Below are 20,149 nucleotides of genomic sequence, written 5' to 3'. Positions count from 1 at the left end.
CTACCTTTTGGGGCAGACTGCCTTAACACCTTAACGCCTTCCAATAGGCCCGACTCTGCCTGACCCTGTCCCTCACGCTCTTCCTGTAGGCTGAGCTGATTGGCTGCAAGCAACAACAAAGTCTGTTGCCCTGGAAGTCAGCAGGCGAACGCAAGCCCTCATGCAAGAGCCTCATATAAGGGCTAGGAAGACACTGTCTGTGCCTGTTGGGGTCCTGGATGGTCCTTGGGTCCCTTCCTCGCACCTGGTGAATCTGCTGCATTAGTCTTACTCTATCCCTCACTCTTCCTCGACCTGCACAGAAGCTGGATGCCAACACATCTCGGGCCTCACTGAGCCTCCTCCTTCACCATGAGGCTCAGCTTGCCACAGGGGGATGCAGTCTTCATTTCTCCATCAGGTAGACCCTCGCTGGAGCAAAGTGCTCGTGGGCCATTTTTTGGCTTTTCTGGCTTTTAAATTCAGTGCTCACTACCATATTGCATCCTGATCTCCCCCACCTTGAGGGCAGGATGTGAGGGCCTTCGTGGGGCTCTGTAACCATCGTGCCTGACCTTTTCTTTGTTTGGCCTTAACACCTCAATATTGCTGCCTGATTTATTGCCCTCTGCTGCCGTACCTGAAGCAGCCTGATGCTGCAGTATGATTGACCAGTTTCTACATCTTACTGGCAAATACAAAACCGGCAGGCGAACGCCGGCCCACATCCCTAAGGCCAGACTAATAAGGCTCCTGTCTGCGCCTGGAAGACCCGGTCGGTGCCCCGCTTCCACTCCTCTTGGATGCCTTCCAATTCACATCCTGCCGATTGCACCAGAGCCCGGAGCCTGGCCCACCATCAACAGAAAGACTCACCTGATGACTGTACATGTAAATAGGCAGCTCTCATGACTCCACTGCCATGTGACATTGCTTCTGCAGCTACATTGGTTCTTGTGTGTTCTGTGCCTTATTTAAAAGTTGAAATTAGGCATGTTGCTCACATCTGCAGCCAGCCACAATGGTTCTTGTATATTCTGTGCCTTATCCACATTGGTTCTTGTATATTCTGTGCTCTAGCTAAAAGTTGAATTTAGGCGTTTTGCCTACATCTGCAGCCACATTGGTTCTTCTGTGTTTTATGCCTTATTTAACATCTGCAGTAATTTCTCTGAGTGTGCATTCTATACTCTCCTCACCCCTGTCTCTTCTTCTATGTGTCAGATGCGCTTAATTCTGTTTGTTCTTACTACCCCCCCATTCTCTCTCTCCCTATTTCATGTTTAGCTCTTGCCTCTTGTAACGACCTTCGGGCATGTGCAATATTTTTGTCACATGTTGTTACATTTTGTTTTGCTTTCGTTCTATGTGGTACCACTAAATGCTTAGCACTTGCACATTCTTGAATGATCCAATGCCTATTAAGAATTTTAAGCTTCACTACTCACCCTCCCTGCATTGGAGTACTTTGAAATGTTTTATTGTAAATGTATAAGTGCTATATAAATGATCAATAAAATTAAAATAAATAGAAGGAGGTTTAGCCCTCAAAGCTAAATCATCAGGTCTTGCCCCTTACCCACCATTCCATGGTATGAAATGCTGCTCCTTGTACTCACCACAGACTGCTAAACCACATTCAACCTTCTCCTGATCTATAGACAACCTAACAGAGCCAGCTGTCCTGACATAGATATCCCATTCCTTAGCACGCTCTTTATGAAACCCTTGACCAAGTGCATAATTTTGGGTGATCTTAACTTAGGCTACAATGACACACATGACCCTTAGCCTCATCCCTTACAGTAGTGCTCGAAGACACAAATTTCACCAACTAATATATGCACCCACTCATTACAAAGGGTGCACCTTGCATTGGATTAACGTCACAACCATTGATCCAGTACCCTGGTCTGACCACTTCCTCATCCATTTCAGTCTCTCCCTGACCAAGCACCACAAAATCCTTGCTACTGCTCTGACACCAATACAAGTCTGTAAAACCCACAATTTTATGCATGATGATCTATGGCCCTCCCTCCTAGCAACACTTAGAGCAAACACCCTCGACCTGAAGTTAACACCCAATTTGTTTGAAAAGAAAAATGTGTGTATGGATGTTTTGATCGAATTTGGGGTGTACCTTTTATTTGAATGCCTAATTTACCGAACATGAGGAGCGGGGGCTACGGGAGTGTTCCCCACTCCCTATTTTCAGTATTATGGGGTTTGGGGGTTTCAGGTTTGTCCCCCGCTCCCTTGACATGGGAAGCTGGGGACTCAACAGCAATAAAAAAAGGGACCCTGCGTGTCAGCTCTGGCCTGTGTTAGAGGGATGGAACTGATACCGCAGGGCTGTAGAATAAGCACCGGCGCCCGGCAAGAAGGTAAGTAAGGGAGGGGGATTAGTGTGAGGATGTTACCAGCACATGAATTGGGGTTGTTTCAGTGAAGGTCAAACAGATTTGCGGTGGAATCGTCTACGAACAATTCTTCCACAAACTGTTTGACTTCGGTCAAACAACCCAGATCTGACCAGAACAACTCTACCCAAGACCTGGCCAACCAACTCTATGCTTGTCAGCTCCAGATGCTCAACCTGCATGCTCCGATTAAAAATAAAATTCTCAAACCCAACAAACCTAATAACACCTGGCTCTCAGAATCTGCCTGGATCACACACACTCTTAAAAGAAACTCCCTAGGACCCTGCATCCCCACCAACTACTGTCCTTTCACCACCGTCCCTTTCCCACTCGAAGTTCTTGACCGCCTAGCCTATGCTCAAATCCAACAATCCCTGGAGAAAAATTACCTACTTGGTAAAAGGCAATCTGGCTTCCGCCCTAAGCACAGCACAGAAACAGCTTTGTTAGATCTAAAAATCCAAATGGATAAGATCCGGGAAACCTAGCCATCCTCCTCTTATTAGATCTCTCAGCTGCATTTGACCTAGTAAACCATAACATCCTCTGCCATCATCTCAGCCAATACTTCAATTTCTCCCCTAATGCCACCTCATGGGTCAATACTTTCCTCAGTGGGCACACCACCAGATTATTCAACGGTAAATCAGCAGCCGATCCCATCCCTGCTCCACTAGGTGTCCCACAAGGATCCTGCCTTTCACCCACACTTTACAACACATACACAAAGCCTATATTTGATCTCCTCGACACACAGGAGACCATTTAGAGAAACGTTGCAGATGATACTCAAATACTCATCCGCATCATGGGCAATCATGCCCATGACACTGCCACAATCAATTCAGTGTACAGTACAACCTAAAATTAGATGGCCACCCACAATTTGTGCTTAAATGATGAGAAAACTGAGCTCCTCATTGTTGGATCGCCACAATGTGTCAAACACCTGGACACCTCCTTCTCCTCCTTTAGCATTGACGGAACAACCATCCTCATTCTGAAACAAATCAAAACCTTGGGAGTCCACCTCAAAGCAGACTTGATATGACATGATATGATATGATGTGGCATTTATAATGGGCCTGTACACAAGTGTTTCTAGGTGCGACAAGACAAGCAGGGGGAAACAAAGGGTGGGCAAAATAACGATCTTACTAGGCCTTGTGTCATTCAGATTGCGCAAGTGCGGGGAAGAGGGAATGAGAGAAGTGCCAGGGGGGAGGGGAAGGGGGAAGTGCAATTACCTCATAAGTGCAGCCAGCGGGTGGCTCATACATGCAGAGAGAAGGGACTGTGGGGTTGCAGATACAGACCCTTAAGTGCTGGGGAGCCAGGAGGCAGTGCAAGGGAAACTGGACATGCAGGAGCCTGGGCCCGAGTACATAGGGTGACCAGTGCGGGGAGAAGTCAGGTGCATCAGAAGGGGAGAGGAAGAGAGAAAGCGGAAGTGAAAAGGAAGGTCTTGAGTTGCTTCCGGAACCAGAGGTGGTTCTGCTCAAGTTTGAGAGAGGCAGGGAGGCTGTTCCAGAGGGAGGCCCCAACCGAGGACATAGATCTGCTGCAACTCTCTGCTTGGAGAAGCATCTGACCGTCAGAGAGTTGGAGGTGGATGAGCGGAAAGCTTGAGAAGGAAGATGTTTTGGAAGAGATAGTTGGAGGTAGAGTGGTCCGAGGCTCCAGAAAGCCTTGTGGATGATGCAGAGGGTCTTGAAGTTGATCCTTGCAGCTACGGGGAGCCAGGTAAGAGATTTTAGAGCTGGAGAGATACAATTCCTGGGCTTGAGGCCAAGCATAAGTCTCGCAGTACTGTTCTGGATAAGTTGAAAAGGTCAAAGAGTAGAGGCAGGAGATTTAGAAAGAGGCTGTTGCAATTGTCCAACCTAGAGAGGACCAGAGCTCTGGGGACAGTGAGCTTCTAAAGGAAAGTCAGAAAAGGAAGAATACCTCTGAGGAGGTGCAGCTGATAGTTTGACTTCTTAGAGACATCAAAGATGTGAGGAGAGAAGAATAGTGTGGAGTTGAAGATGACACCAAGGTTCTTAGCCTCAAAGGAAGGAGCAGGAAGTGGGCCCATAGTGGGCAGCCAGTGAGCGAGAGGAAAGGTGGAAGCGGGTGTCCCAATGAGGAGGATCTCAGTCTTACTGGTATTAAGGCAAATGGCGGTCAGGATGTCACTGCAATGTGCAATAATGCAATATGCACTCTGCAAATGTTCATTCTTGTTGATGGACTGCAGGCAAACCTGCGCTGATTTGTATGAATCAGGTCCTGAATCAGCCTGAGCAGGCAGTTGGCTTGAATTTTCAGCAGATCTTTGCTTCAGTGTTGATTAGTGATATCGGTCGGTATGAAGATTCTCTAAGGTTAGGGGGTTTGTTTTTCTTAAGAAAGGACATGATGGAGCCCTCGGAAGATGAGGAGGTAGTATACCTTCTGCCTTACATTGGTTAATCATCTGTAACAGTGCCTCGACAATTTTGGTCACCAGCCTTTTTCCATATATCTATCACCATTCATGCTTGGGGCCTTCTCTGACTTCAAATCTGATATGTCCTCCAGAATGTCCTCTTCTCCCATCTCCACATCCAGGTCAGCTTTCTATGACTCCAATAGTTTTTTTAGGCCACATGTATGTATCAGATCACTCGCCCAAGTGCACTGCTGTATATAAGGTGATTAGTAGAGCCACATATAACATGTTGTGAAAGAGTCGATGAATTCCCCGAACGTGATGGGAGGATTTGTCTGTGCGCTCTAGCCATGTTATCATTCTCCTGGACTTGTTCCCTGCTTCATAAATACGCCCACTAGTTTCCCACTGTGCTTGTTTGGCATCTCCTTGTGCTTTTGTTAGGGCTCGTTGAGCCTCAGGAGAGGGGTCTATTAGGATCGTCTAGCCCTGTCTTCAGTTTCCATGTCTAATCTGATGAGGTTCCCATTTTGTTTCCTCTTCCTGGCCGCTAATATCTATACCAGGTACCCACGTAACACTAACATGTATCCCTCCCATACAACCATTGGTTCATTCACGGATGTGGTGTTAAGTTCAAAATATTCTATCATTGTTGAGTGAATGACATCTGTGATTTCCAGAGCATTTCATTAGTACGGGGGCAGCCTCAAATCTCGCTTTGGATTGGGAGTTCTGTAATGTATGTAGAGCTGAAGCAGGGATCTGCGTATAGAGCCGGCGGGTGTGAAAAAATAAAAAACATGAGTTTTCCCCCCCTCTACCCTATGTTTCTGGTGAATCGATCTTGGATGTGATCATTGAAATCGTTGAAGTCTTCCCCTATGATCCATGTGTCGATGGTGTGTGTTGGCATGTTAAGGATACCCAATTTTGCTCCCTGATATCTTCCCCATGATTATTAGAAGGCAACCGCTGTTATCTTTTACAATTTTTATTATCAACCATGGAGAGAATTTCCTGATCAACATCTTCACCCCTCTAGAGCCACCTTTGTAGCCTGCATGGTACACTCAGGAGTAATTGGTTCAGGAGAAGAACAGTCATCTCTTTGCAAATCAGTCTCTTGAAGAAACACCATTTCTGGTTTAATTCTGTTTGAATATCTCAGAACCACACTCGGTTTGAGCTTCTCGCACACCCCATTAACATTGCAAGTCAGACATGTGGGGGAATTAGAGCAATTCCTGGTAAGGCTATCGGCCGCGCATTACATTGAATGTTCCCTTTACATAACTGAACTTGTCGGTATCATCTGTTTATGAACTTTCCAACTGATAAAGTTATCTACGGCTAAGAACCCCTTCACCTTTCACACCACTACAGCCATACCCCTTCAAAACATGCAGTATCTGTCAACCAGCCAACAACCCCAACTATTCTCAAATTCATCTACCTGTCACAGCTTCCGACCTTGAACCAGCACTATATGCTTATCTGTGGTGTCAGACCATATCCCTGATTGACCAGTTTGTGGTATGGCTGCAGCATCTCTGCATTCCTCTGCACGTTAGCCCATTGGTGAGATCCCTTCTAATATTCCCTGTTGGCTGTCTATGTGTTCATCGTTTGAATATCGTCTGGGTCTGCTTTCCCCAGATATTGATGGTTCTCTCTCCGACTGGTTGTTTTTCTGACCAGCACATAATTTGCGGTGCTTATGTGGTCCGGGTGCAGTGAGGTGTGTGTACATCCAATTCCAGGCATCTTGCAGATTCCCTAAGGAGTGTGCTTTTCCCTCATGGAAAATTTTGAGGTTTGCCTAAAATAATGACATGTATTTGACCTCCCAAGATTGCAGTTTCTTCTTGACCGCCTCGAAAGACTTCCTTGCTTTCTGCACTAACCTCGTGAAATCTGGGAATGTGTTGACCGTGGCAGCATTAAGTATCAGCAGGACCTTTTTAATGGCTGTTGTAGAATTGTGTCAGGGTCACAGTAATTGAGGGGTTTGGCAACTATTGCACAACGGATGAGGCCGCCAGGTGGCAGAGGTTTTCCTAGTACTTAGTGAGCTCTTTCTATCAAGGAGAAATTGGAGAGGCCAGAAGGACCCAATATTTCTGAGAACCATCTTTACGTTATGTCCTTAGAGTCTGACATTCTCTGTTCCACCATGCTCAGCCCGAAGGATATTTGGTGCTTATCCTGACGGAGTAATTCCACGTCTACTCCCACTGTGTCGATCTTAGTTTCTGGTGCCATCTTCAAGCTATTAATGGCTTGCATGGCATCTGTGGGTGTCAAGACATACTGCTCTATTGCTTGGTTGTCTGCGGTTTCCTGCTTAGTCTGTTTGGGGGTGGACTGTATGGATTTAGCATAGTGCTCGATTTTAGCTTCAGTGCTGGTCTTCTTCTGTTTCCCTTTAGCCATCATGAGCATAGTGGTGGGACCACCTCATTATTGCACTGCCCTAACCTGTGGTGACCATGATGGTTGTGTATCCGTTTACTTTTTCTGAGTGTGGGCAGGCTGTTCTTTCCCAAGGGACCAGCCACAAGACGCTTCCCCCTCGCAAAGATTGTATTAGTCAGCCATATGTCACATCCAGGTAGATTTTGTTAGACATTTATCACATCCAGCCAGATTGTGTTAGCCATATCTTGCATCTAGGCAGATTGTGTTAGTCAGTCATATCTTGCATCTAGGCAGATTGTGTTAGTCAGCCATATCTCGCATCTAGGCAGATTGTGTTAGTCAGACATATCTTGCATTTAGACAGATTGTGTTAGTCAGCCATATCTTGCATCTAGGAAGATTGTGTTAGTCAGCCATTTCTTGCATTTAGGCAGATTGTGTTAGTCAGTCATATCTCGCATCTAGGTAGATTGTGTTAGCCAGCCATATCTCGCATTTAGGCAGATTGTGTTTGTCAGCCATAGCTCACATCTAGGCAGATTGTGTTAGTCAGCCATATCTCACATCTACGAAGATTGTGTCAATCTGCGATATCTTGCATCTAGGCAGATTGTGTTAGTCAGCCATTTGTTGCATTTAAGCATATTATGTTAGTCAGCCATATCTTACATTTAAGCAGATTGTGTTAGTCAGCCATATGTTGCATCTAGTCAGCTTGTGTTAGTCAGCCATATCTCGCATCTAGGTAGATTGTGTTAGTCAGCCATATCTCACATCTAGGCCGATTGTGTTATTCAGTCATATCTTGCATTTAGGCAGATTGTGTTAGTAAGCCATATCCTGCATCTAGAGAGATTGTGTTAGTCAGCCATATCTCGGGTTTAGGCAGATTGTGCTAGTCAGCCATATCTCACATCCAGGCAGATTGTGTTAGTCAGCCATATCTCGCATCTAGGCAGATTGTGTTAGTCAGCCATATCTTGCATGTGAGCACATTGTGTTAGTCAGCCATACCTCGCATCTAGGCAGATTGTGTTTGTCAGCCATATCTCACATTTAGACAGATTGTGTTAGTCAGCCATATCTTGCATCTAGGCAGATTGTGTTAGTCAGCCATATCTTGCATTTGGGCAGATTGTGTTAGTCAGCCATATGTCACATCTAGGCAGATTGTGTTAGTCAGCCTTATCTCGCATTTAGACAGATTGTGTTAGTCAGCCCACGTCTTGCATCTAGGCAGATTGTGTTAGTCAGCGATTTCTTGCATTTAGGCAGATTGTTTTTGTCAGCCATATCTCACATCTAGGCAGATTGTGTTAGTCAGCCACGCCTTGCATCTAGGCATATTGTGTTAGTCTGCCACATCTCGCATCTTGGCAGATTGTGTTAGTCAGCCAGATCTCACATTTAAACAGAATGTGTTAATCAGCCATTTCTCACATCTAGGCAGATTGTGTTAGACAGCCATATCTCGCATCTAGGCAGATTGTGTTAACCATATCTCGCATTTAGGCAGATTGTGTTAGTAAGCCATATCCCACATATAGAGAGATTGTGTTAGTCAGCCATATCCCGAATTTAGGCAGATTATGTTAGTCAGCCATATCTCACATTTAAACAGATTGTGTTAGTCTGCCATATCTCACATCTAGGCAGATTGTGTTAGTCAGCCAGATCTCACATTTAGGCAGATTGTGTTAATCAGTTATTTCTCGCATCTAGGCAGATTTTGTCAGTCAGCCATATCTCGCATCTAGGCAGATTATGTTAGCCATATCTCGCATTTGGGCAGATTGTGTTAGGTAGAGATATCTCGCATTCAAATTGTTTTAGGTAACCATAATTTGCATTTTAGCCAATTGCATACTGTCTACTGTTGTACCTCCATTTAAAGCATTCCCCCCTACCCAGGTGTCCCAAATCTAGGTGTTACTGCATTTACTGTTGTGCCACAATTTTAGGAGCTCTTTGCCTCTATTCAGTTGTCCCATATGTAGGTGTTACTGCATTTAATGGTCTGCCCCATTTTAGGCACTTTCTCCCTCTATCCAGGTATCCCAAATCTAGGTGTTACTGCATTGACCGCTGTGCCCCCATTTTAGGCACTTTCTCCCGCTATCTATGTGTCCCAAATCTAGGTGTTACTGCATTTACTGTTTTTCCCCCATTTTAGGCCCTTTCTCCCTCTAACCAGGTGTCCCAAATGTAGGAGTTACTTGGTTTACTGTTGTACCTCACTTTAGGCCCTTCTCCCTTTATCCAGGTGTCCCAAGTCCTGTTGTTACTGCATTTATTGTTGAGCCCCCATTCTAGGTGCTTTCTCCATCTATCCAGGTCTTCCATGTGTGGGTACTGCTGCATTTACTGTCCTGCCCCCATTTTAAGCCCTTTCTCCCTCTATCCAGGTGCCCCAAATCTAGGTGTTACTGCATTTACTGTTGTTACCCATTATAGGACCTTTTTCCCTCCATCCAGGTGTCCCAAGTCCTGGTGTTACTGTATTTACTGCTGTGCCCCCATTCTAGGCACTTTCTGCCTCTATCCAGGTGTCCCAGGCGTGGGTACTGCTGCATTTACTGTTGTGCCCCATTTTAGGCCCTTTCTCTGTAGCCTTACATCTGGGCATTTTCGAGTACTGATCAGATTCTCTCAAATGTATCTTTCCCACCTACGGTTATATCTCAACCACAGCCACTCCCAGTACCCCCAAGGCCGTGAACCTTCAGCCACACACTTACACCAACATGCTGATCAGCACATACTCAAGCCAGAAACACAGACAACCTTGATCTCTACCCCCAACAACCGCTTCCCATACATCACTACCACACTCACCCAGACTCACTCACACAAACACTGCCACTCACCACACACCACCCCTCTTCCATACAAGAGCAGCTCTCCAGCACTCCACAATTCACAGAATACACCACACCCACCCTACACCACTCATCCTCGTACCTCCTCACCTGGAATCATGCACACAGGCACCACCTCTCACCACATGACTCCCTACTCACATACACAAGGAGCTCTCAGATCTTCCAGAATACACTCCATCTGCCCTTCATCCTTCACCCTTGCACCCTTTTTCCCAAGCCCAGTACCACATACACCCAGAATCCCTCACAGACACACCGCCTCTCTCCATACACTACCCTAATCTCATAGACACTGTACTTTCAGACATTCCCAATTACACGTCACCAGACCTACATCCTTCACCCTCGCACCCTCCTTCCTGAACCCACATTACACCCCACAAAACCGTTTCACCTCTGATCCCTCCACTCAATCCCCACACTCATTCGACCCATCACCACCACCACTCACCACACACCCTCCAACTCACTGACCAGAGGAGGTCTCTGGCCCACCATGAGCCTCCCACTGCCTACCCCCTAGAAATTACCACCACTGACCTCCCTCCCACCTCTGAACCTCCTTTCCCGCCCTCCCTCCCACAGAACCCACAGCCTCCCTCATCCTCTCAGTGCTGACACTCCAACTCTCAGACCAGATGGGCACTCTGTTGCAGCCAGAAACAACTGATCCCTGCACCGTTCTCATCAACCCCTGCCTAATACCTCACTTTCCCCAACCTTCCCTCTCTGCTCCACCAGGTGGAAGGCCTCCCCCTCCCAAAGCATCCCACCACCTATCATCCAACTCTCTGACCGGAGGAGCCCTATGGCACTCCAAAAAACATTGCCCCACCTCCAGCTCAACCATTGTGCTTACCTTCAGGAACACACGCTGCACCTCTTTCGCCACACCCCTGCTCCTCGCCACCACAGCTACAACCACAGAGACCACCACACTTCATTCTCAGTCTATCTCTCACATGAGTGGGGGCTGCCCGCTGCACAATTCACCCCCCCTGTCCTCGTCCACCCTCCAACCAGACACCCTCCCTCACACACACTTTCGTCCTGTCCCACACTCTCTCCAAACCCACCCCGGAGGGAACCCGGGGGTGCTGCAGCAGATTATGCCCAATCCCTCCCCTGTCCAAGCCTAAGCCTTCTGCCAACTCTGGCGCTACCTCCACATCCCTTGCCCTGATCACACCTCCCTCTGCAAGCATTGCCCACCTACCTACCACCCTCTCCATCACACCAACCACTTTCAGAAGGCACCCCCTTCCCTTCTCTCAGCTTGGCACGCCCTTTCCCGAACCATCACCTTAACCCCTCTCCTTCCCTGCAGACCCCCCTTTCGCACACTCTTTCAGCACCCAACTCACAAAACTCAGAGGTAGACGATGCCCCTCGCCATCAACTCTACATACTTCACCCAACCTGCACCTATCGATTCACCTCACCTCTCCAAGCCCCACCACCACTTCCCCTCTGTCACCATTGCTTCCAACCTCCCTCCATGAAGACAGCATCCCCTTTGTCTCTCCTTCAACCCTCCTCCTCTCCCCTTTCCCATCCCTGGTGCACCAATCTGCAATAACACCTAGCCAGACACCTTTGAATGGCCCACCACATCTCAGCACCACAGTTAATCCTCTGAGCCTTTTGCTTCCAAACAAACTGCCCAGCCTATGCCACTACTCAGTCAAAGACCCAGTCAAAGCCCACGACTGCCTGTCCTCTCTTCCGGTTCCTAACCACCCACAACCTTCCATGCACCTATTTACAGTATCCCCCTGACCAACTTGGTCCGTCCTATTACCCTGCCCTACAAAATTAACCCTCTCCCCAACACCAACCCCAACACCAACCCACCGGTGACCCTGACCATCCCAGACCTGTGACCCTTGAACACCCGGGAAAACTCTGCCCCACTACCTCTCAAAATGTCTCCTGCCTCCTCTTCAATGCCCACTCCATAGCCAAGAACAGACACAGCATCTATCATTTCCTTACCTCTGAGAACGCCGATCTTATCTTCATTACAGAAACCTGGTTCTCATATGACCTCAAGCCTAACGTTCATGTAGCATTCCCACCTGACTACTCACTCATCACCCACAATAGACCTTGTAGAGGAGGAGGACTAGACATCCTCCACAAACCTCTACCTATTACCCCCACTGAAAAACAACTCAGCACAGCTAACTGTGAATCCCTCTCTTTTTTGCCTACTCTCTCACAAAGCTTCCTACTCATCTACAAACCCCCCAGCTTTGCCAGACACTTCGCCAACAGCCTATGCGACTCAACAGCAGCCATTTCTGTTAACCACCCTGCAAACCCCCTACTAGGAGATTTTAACATCTGGTTCGACCTCCCCAACAACTCCATGACTCTGCCCCTGGTCGACAGCCTAGAGGCACTCAACCTCACCCAGCATATCAGAGGAGCCATGCATACTGCTGGCCGCACCCTCAACACAATTTATTTTCAGCTCTTCCAACTTGATCTCCACGTCCACCCCCCCAACCCCTCATCTAATCAGCACACTCTGCCATACCTTTCTCTCTCCTCACACCGCCACCGGCACCCAAGCTATCCTCTACCCCTACATCTCAGTAAAAGTTCTGGAACAAGGTCAAGGTTCTACCGGATTGGGCAGAGGCACTGCTAAGTGCCCTTCCCTCACTCTGACCACAACTAGACCCTTATCCATAGAGCTCTTCGACTCCTGGCTAAACGACTCCCTCATTTCCCTAACCCCTTCCAAGTATGCTCCCTCCCGCAAAGGACCTAACTCCAAATGATTCACACCCTACCTGAAGACACTAAAAAGCCATAAATGCTCCCTTGAGTTCAAATGGTAAGCTTCCAGAAACCCGCAAAGCAAATCAGTACTGCTCCACCACCACAGAAATTACAAATCAGAGATCCGAAAGGCCAACAAAGTCTATTATTATAAATGGATTCTGAGCTGCCATGGCGGCAGCAAAGAGCTCCATCCACAGGATCATCAAAGTATTCCTGAACCCACCCTGCAATGCAGGTCTGACTGCCTCCTCATAAACGCTCTGCAACTCCCTGTCTGAACACTTCCACAAAACAGCCTTAGACAGGATGGCCACCCTCAATGCCAAACACTCCATCCTGTCCACTCGTCCTGCACCTGCTCTACTAGATCCAACCGTCCTCCACCTCTTTTTTCTGCTCTTTCTGCAAGGAGTTTGTGAAACTACTATCCATCAGCTGACCCTCTGGCTTCCCCCTCATCCCACCTCTCCCCTCAAAGAAATCTTCACCTCCACCCGTGCAGCAGAGTTGGCGAGGTCCATTCTTAATGACTCCCTCACCTTCAGCAACTTCCCAGAATCCTTCAAAACTGTGCATGTCAAACCTATGCGTAAAAAAGCATCTCTTGACCCTCTCCTACCAATCAACTACAGGCCCACCTCCAACACCCGATTCCAAGCAAAACACATCAACTGCACTGCATACTCACAGCTCAATGGTTTTGTGGAATCTAACAATTTCTAGACACCACACAATCAGATTTCCGTCCCCGCCACGGAACAGAAATCATGCTGAACTCTTTCTCGGATGACCTCTAAGTCACAGCAGACTCAGAAGGATGTGCAGCACTTATTCTTCTTGAGCTCTCTGCAGCATTTGAAACCATTAACCACTTGATCCTCCTTGACAGACTGCACTCCTTAGGAATACAAGATTCAGCACTCACCTGGATTGCCTCATTACTTACTAATAGACAGCAACTCACTCATCTTTCCCCTTTTTCTCCTCTCCAGACCCAGAAAACCCTGGAGTAGCCCAAGAGGCGTGTCTCTCTCCCCTTCTCTTCAACCTTACATGTGCCCCTGCCCAGGATCACCCCGCTCACTCCACCTCACCTGCTATAACTAGCCCTGAAACGCAAGTGCTGGGTGGCTGAGAGGAAGTCAAGGGCTTTGGGTGCTTTCTCTGACAAACTGGCCTACCGCCTGCTCCAAAGGCAATACAGACTCTATGTCCTCTCCAAGAAGCAAGCCTGCGTCTTCTAACAACCCAGCCAAACTCTTTAAATTCTGCAAAGAGCTGGCCAATTCCTCTGCAGTCTACACCTCTCCTGTTCATTCCCAGGCCCTCTGTACAGCTCTGGCTTCTCGCTTTAACACTAAAACTCAGGATATCCTGTCCTCTCTCTTCTCTTCCTCTCCCTCAACCTCTCTAGTCCCACCTCTGGTCACCGCTCCCTCTCCTCCTTTCTCCTCTTTCTCTCTGACAAACACCCGGTGATGTTTTTAGCCAAGTCTGATCCATGAAAGTGTCATCCAAACAGGTGCTCCCCTGCTGTCCCTTCAGCGCCATCAAGGACGCCATTGACACCCTCGCCCCCTTTTGCCACTGGTTCTTTTCCCTCTCTCAAGCACTCCCTTGGCAGCCCTTCTTTAAAAGGCCTTCTGCCAATCCTCTGTGACCGGCAAACTAACACCCGGTCTCCAACACTCCTTTCCTGGGCAGACTCATGGAAAAACTGGCCATCTCCCAGCTTACTCTCCACACCAAATCTATTGGTTGTCTCCATGACCAGCAGTCTGGCTTCAGAGCAGCCAAAGGCACGGAAACTGCTCTACTGAACACCCATGAAGATCTGCTCTCTAATTGTGACTTCAGCCTTCCCTCTGTCCTCATCCTTCCTGAGCTTTCCTCTGCTTTTGACACAGTGAATCATGCCATTCTGACCAATCGACTCAGTGAGAACCTGGGCATCACGGATCAGGCCCTGGAGTGGCTAACCTCCTTCCTCCTGGATGACCCTCCCAAGTCCAACTTGGTTCCTTTCTCTCAACCACCTCTCTCTCCACATGTGGTGTTCCCCAGGGCTCTAGCCTCTTACACTGGCTTTTCAATGTCTAATTTGGCCCCTTTGCCCCACCTGATCTCTACCTTCTCACCAGCTTGCTTCTCGCATTTGGACAAAGGGTCCACATCTCACCTGCTTGCCACATCCTACACAGGCTCCCAATAAGATAAAGGGCAACCTTCAAATTCCTTTGTATTACCCACTGAGCAGTGCACAAAGCAGACCCCAAATTCCTACAAGAAAAGATTACGCCTTACCACCCAACTTGCACAATAAGTTCAAGCACCGCCCTCCTCCTCGTGGTCCTCACCTGCAATTTGGCTAGTATCGGAGGGTCCGCCTACTGAACCCAGAAGCCAACTTTGTGGAATTCACTGCCTCCCTCTATTAGACACAGTGAAGACTACATGGCTTTCAGGAAGGCACTCAAAACCTGGCTCTTCGCCTAAAAACACATAAAGAATGCCGGGGACACTCAATTTACCACCATGACCAACACATGGCATGGAATCCGGCTCAATACGGATCCTTTTCATATATTTTCAGGCCAGATGATATCTACCCCATTACTTGGCCTTAGCTCCAGACTTGAAATCCAAATTGTAGTAGCACCAATGTACATGATGGAATTGAATCACTGCCTTCTTCTGCCAGAAATACTGAATCCTCTGAGGCTGGGGGATACCTATCTCCAATAATCTGGACCGATTGTGCTAGACACGTAACCCAAGCACTAATAGCACTCACGAGCTTCATTATTGCCATGCAATTATGCAATTATGCACTATGCTATCAGCCAGAAATGCATATGCAATTGTGGTCAAAACACGTCCATGACATTAGGTATTTGAATGGGAGGGAATTCTGTAGCCGACTCAGTAGTGGTGAGGAAACGTGTTTGACCTGTAACGTAATTAAACTGCTTAATGCTGCAGGGCTCATGCAACTAAGATGGTAAAGATGAAATGATGATTTTCTAGTGATGTATGAGTGTTTTTTTTATCATAATTGGGCGTTATTGGGTAAATAATGATAACCTTGCATTGCACTTCTTATTAGGAAAGGAATAGAATGAATTGTTGGGAAGTTCAAAGTTTTAACGCTGAGTATGTGTTGACATTTGAATTGCATTTTAGACTATTTGATGAACTTGTATGACATTTTTAATTAGATTGGTAATTTTACCAATATGTATGTGTTGATTAGACCTGAAGTTGTATTAGATTGAAGTTGAATGTTTTTATGTGTTTTATTTTATTTTTATTTTATTGGACATTTCTATGCGCCTATACAGAAGTGTTTTCGGGCACCACACGGCAAGAAGGGGGTGGGCGGAAGCAAAGGAAGCAAAGGAAAACACAAACAACAAAAGAAACGGTTGTATTGACCTTGTGACAATCCTACCGTGCAAATGCATGACAAGGTGATAAGTGCGAGGGGGTGGAGGGAGAAGTTTAATAGTGGGGGAGCCCTATGAGTGGGGGCTGGTAAGTGCTATTCAGGCCAGGCGTGGAAAGAGGGGGAGAGGTGCAATGGACAGGAGGACTGGGTTGGGATAGTCCAGGAAAGTGTGCCCGAAGGCACGTGCTGGCAAAGGAAACAGGCAGGGACTGGTAGGGAGGGTGGTCTGGTCCCTATATGACTCTGAAGGGACCAGACCGGAGTCGCAGTAGCAGATAGAGAGCTTAGCACAGGAGGGGGAGAGGGACGGATGAAGAGAAAAGGAAGGTCTTGAGACGTTTCCAGAACTTAAGAAGGGCTGGCTCAAGTTTGAGGGGTGGAGGAATGTTTTTCCAGAGGGAGGTGCCAGCCGAAGAGAGGGATCTACCTCCCACTCTCTGCTCGGAGTAACTTTTGACCGGTGGAGAGTTGGAGCCAGAGGATCAAATGATTCTGACTGGGTGGTATTTCGGGAGGGCAAGCTGTATGTATAGAGATCCCAGGCCCCAGACAGCCTTGTGGATGATGCAAAGGGTTTTGGATTTGATCTTTGCAGTCACTGGGGGCCAGTTGAGAGATTTTAGGGCTGGAGAGATGCGGTCCATGGGCTTGAGGCCAAGGATATGTCTTGCAGTCCTATTCGGTTCTGGATTACTTGGAGGGGCAAAGGCAGGAAAGAGAAAGGTTTAGGAAGAGACTGTTGCAGTAGTCAAGCCTAGGGAGAACCAGGGTTCTGGACACATTGAAATTCTGGGGGAAGGTAAGGAAAGGTAGAATGCCCCTGTAAATTTGACTTCTTGGCAAGGTTTGCGATGTGTGGAGAGAAGGAAAGAGAGGAGTCGCAGATGATCCCAATGGTCTTTGCCTCACAAGTGGGTGAGGGGAGGTGATCCAAGGAGTCTGGCCAGAGAGTGAGGAGGAAAGTAGGAGCAGGCGTCCCAATAAGAAGGATCTCTGTATTGCTGGCATTGAGGCAGAGATCATTGGCAAAGCACAATGCCTGAATAGCAGTCAAGCAGTCAGGTAGAAGGTAGGAAGAGGAGGAGGAGGAGGAGGAGGTAGGGTAAGGCAGCCGGAAAGAGAGCTGGTGTCATCTGTGTAACACTGGAAGTGAGTAGAGTAGGAGGAGATCAGGTGGGCCGGAGGGGTCAGGTAGATTTTGAATAACCATAACGATAGGATAGAGCCCTGAGGGATGCCACAGGTAGAGAGTGAGGTGGGGGAGACAAAACAACCCATTTGAACTTGGGTGGGTCTGTTCCAGAGGAAAGAGGTAAGCCACGCCAGCGCCCTGTCCATGATGCCAAGGGTATCACAGAGACAGTTTATGAGGATGGAGTAGTTGACAGTGTCAAAAGCAGACAAGAGATCGAGGAAGATCAGAACAGAAGCAGATTAGAGAGTAGGACTTCTCGGGTGTTCTGGAGAGCAGTTTCAGTGGCTCTGGCTGCCCTGTAACCAGATTGGTGATCATCGAGGCAGCCGTCCATTTTGCTGTGAAGCTTCAGTTTGGGAGATGAGCAGCTTCTCCATGAGTTTGCTCAAGAAAGGGGTGATAGAGATAGGTCGATAGTTTGCTGGGCATGAAGGGTCAGCAGATGGCTTTTTTAGGAGAGGGTGCACAAGGGAGTGCTTGAGGGGTTGATGGAAAGAGCCTGTGGCAAAAGAGTGATTGCAGAGGCCAGCCTGTTTTAAAGCAGGAAATGAGTAATATTGTATTTTTTGTGACTGTGTGATGTATGTGATTATTTATATAAGGTTGTTTGATACAACTAATATTACAATTAAAAAAATAAATGTGCCTACATCGTCTACAGCATAGGCAGACCAGCTAAGATGAACAGCAACCATATTTTGTTTTGTTGCATTGGATTTTCATCTGTTATGCCATAGCTGTCTATGTGGCAATTGAGTGGCAAGACTGGCTATGATAGACTTTGAAAAGTAAGAGCCTGATCGATAGCAGGATGTAGCTTGCACACCTGAGGAGAGAACTAGTAAGGTTAATAGTGGAATGCTCCACTACATCCTGACCCTTACAAAGCTGTTCCTGAAGACATGTTACCATTTCCTGTCCCTATGCACTATTGCTTAGTGGTCCATGTTGGCTTTCTTGAAGTGTGGCCTGCACCACCATCTCCTTCCATACCATATGTGCATGCTTGGTTTGTGATCTTTGACTTTTGTTGTACAGACGATTGTACAATATTTTTATAGTGAATTAATACAATATTACCTGTTTTCTCTGAAATCATGTCAGGTGAGAGAGGAAGAACTGGTCTCGCTTTTGATGGAACACCTGGCCTGGTAGGTCCACGTGGATACATGGGACAGCTTGGCTTGCAGGGATACACAGGTGGGAGAGGACCACCTGGCAAATGCATAACGACTGGCTGCAACGATATTGCATCTAATACCATTCCAAAAACTGAAGATGATGACTTCTTGTGAAGTATATTATGATGCGGATTGTAAATAAACCATTTTTAAAAGAAATGCTTGCATTCAGTCTCTTATGAATATAAGTACTTTGATATGTGCTAATGTTTTATTGTTTTGCTTATGATTTAAATACAAATGCCAACTATCCAATCAATGAACCCATCAAGAAGGCTATACATCTCCAGCGCACATATGAGGATGGCATTCTATTCTTTTTTTATTTAATAGAACATATGTTGGAAATATTTTACTCACATTTGTATTTATTTTTAAATAAAATATGTCTTTTCCGAGATTGATGAATTTCTTTCATGCATTGAGTTGTATCTGCTTTAAATTATTGTATATGACTTTTATGATCTATTTGGGATCGACTTAAAGTTTAACACACACATAAAAAATATAGCAAGGCATTAATGCAGTGACACTTTATATACTGTTTCTCCACACCTTAAAGTAATGAGAATTATTCTCTATTTATGGACAATTCCCAGGAGTATTACCAAACGTGTTTACAGGATTTTCTTGTACATATGTGCAAGGCTCAATGCGCTTGTTTCTAATCCTCACAAAAGACTATGGGGGTCATTACGAGGTTGGGGGTAGCCATGGTGCTATTAGCACCAATGCTACCCCCTTACCGCATTCCGTGTCCGAGTTCCCGAAATAGGGACTTACCGGGTCATTCCAACCTTGGAGGACCCAGTATGTCCCCATTCCGGGAACCATTCCCCATTCCCATTCGAGCCCCCAAGGGCTCAATGGGAATGGGGATGGAGCTAATAACGGTACCGCAATTTGCGGTACCGTTATTAGCTCGGAAGTCCCTTAACGGGTCCCATCCATAACGCTTGGTAAAACCAGACGTTAAGGAAGGGACCCGCTAAGGGACCTCGGAATAGGGTGGTAAGGGATTACTGGCACTGGTGTCCTTACCGGTGCCGGTAATCCCTTACCACCTACCTCGTAATGAGGCCCTATGATTGTTAGATTTTAAAGGTATTTATTATATCTTAAACAGCAATGATGTGCTTTCCAGAATAAATATGACTACACATGTCTCTTAGTACATACTAGTTATTTAAGTGGTCCTATTCAACTATAACCATTGTCAGCCTTTACCAACTCTTGCCAATGGCAATGATGTGTTTTCCAGAATAAATATGACTACACGTGTCTCTTAGTACATAATAGATCCTTTAGTGGTCCTATTCAACTATAACCATTGTCAGCCTTTACCAACTCTTGCCAACACGTGTTTCGACCATTCTGGTCTTTTTCAAGGCAAAGCTCTAAAAGTATCTCT

General features: G+C 46.9%; 1 protein-coding gene across 1 annotated transcript in view; it reads left to right on the top strand.

Annotated features, from left to right (window-relative positions):
- LOC138453376 (collagen alpha-1(IX) chain-like) overlaps nucleotides 1-19,138 on the top strand; it is a 254,517-nt gene extending 235,379 nt beyond the window's left edge. Inside the window, exon 27 of the mRNA XM_069606150.1 lies at nucleotides 18,662-19,138. Within this exon, the coding sequence (XP_069462251.1) occupies nucleotides 18,662-18,852 (191 nt within the window). The 3' untranslated portion in view covers nucleotides 18,853-19,138. The remainder of the gene's footprint in view (nucleotides 1-18,661) is intronic.
- The last annotated feature ends 1,011 nt before the right edge of the window (nucleotides 19,139-20,149 follow it).

This window comes from Ambystoma mexicanum, chromosome 4p, assembly GCF_040938575.1.
Source record: "Ambystoma mexicanum isolate Mex_15411 chromosome 4p, UKY_AmexF1_1, whole genome shotgun sequence".
NCBI lineage: Eukaryota > Metazoa > Chordata > Amphibia > Caudata > Ambystomatidae > Ambystoma > Ambystoma mexicanum.
The sequence above is the reverse complement of the archived record's forward strand: the minus strand, read 5'-3'. Positions and strand labels throughout refer to the sequence as shown.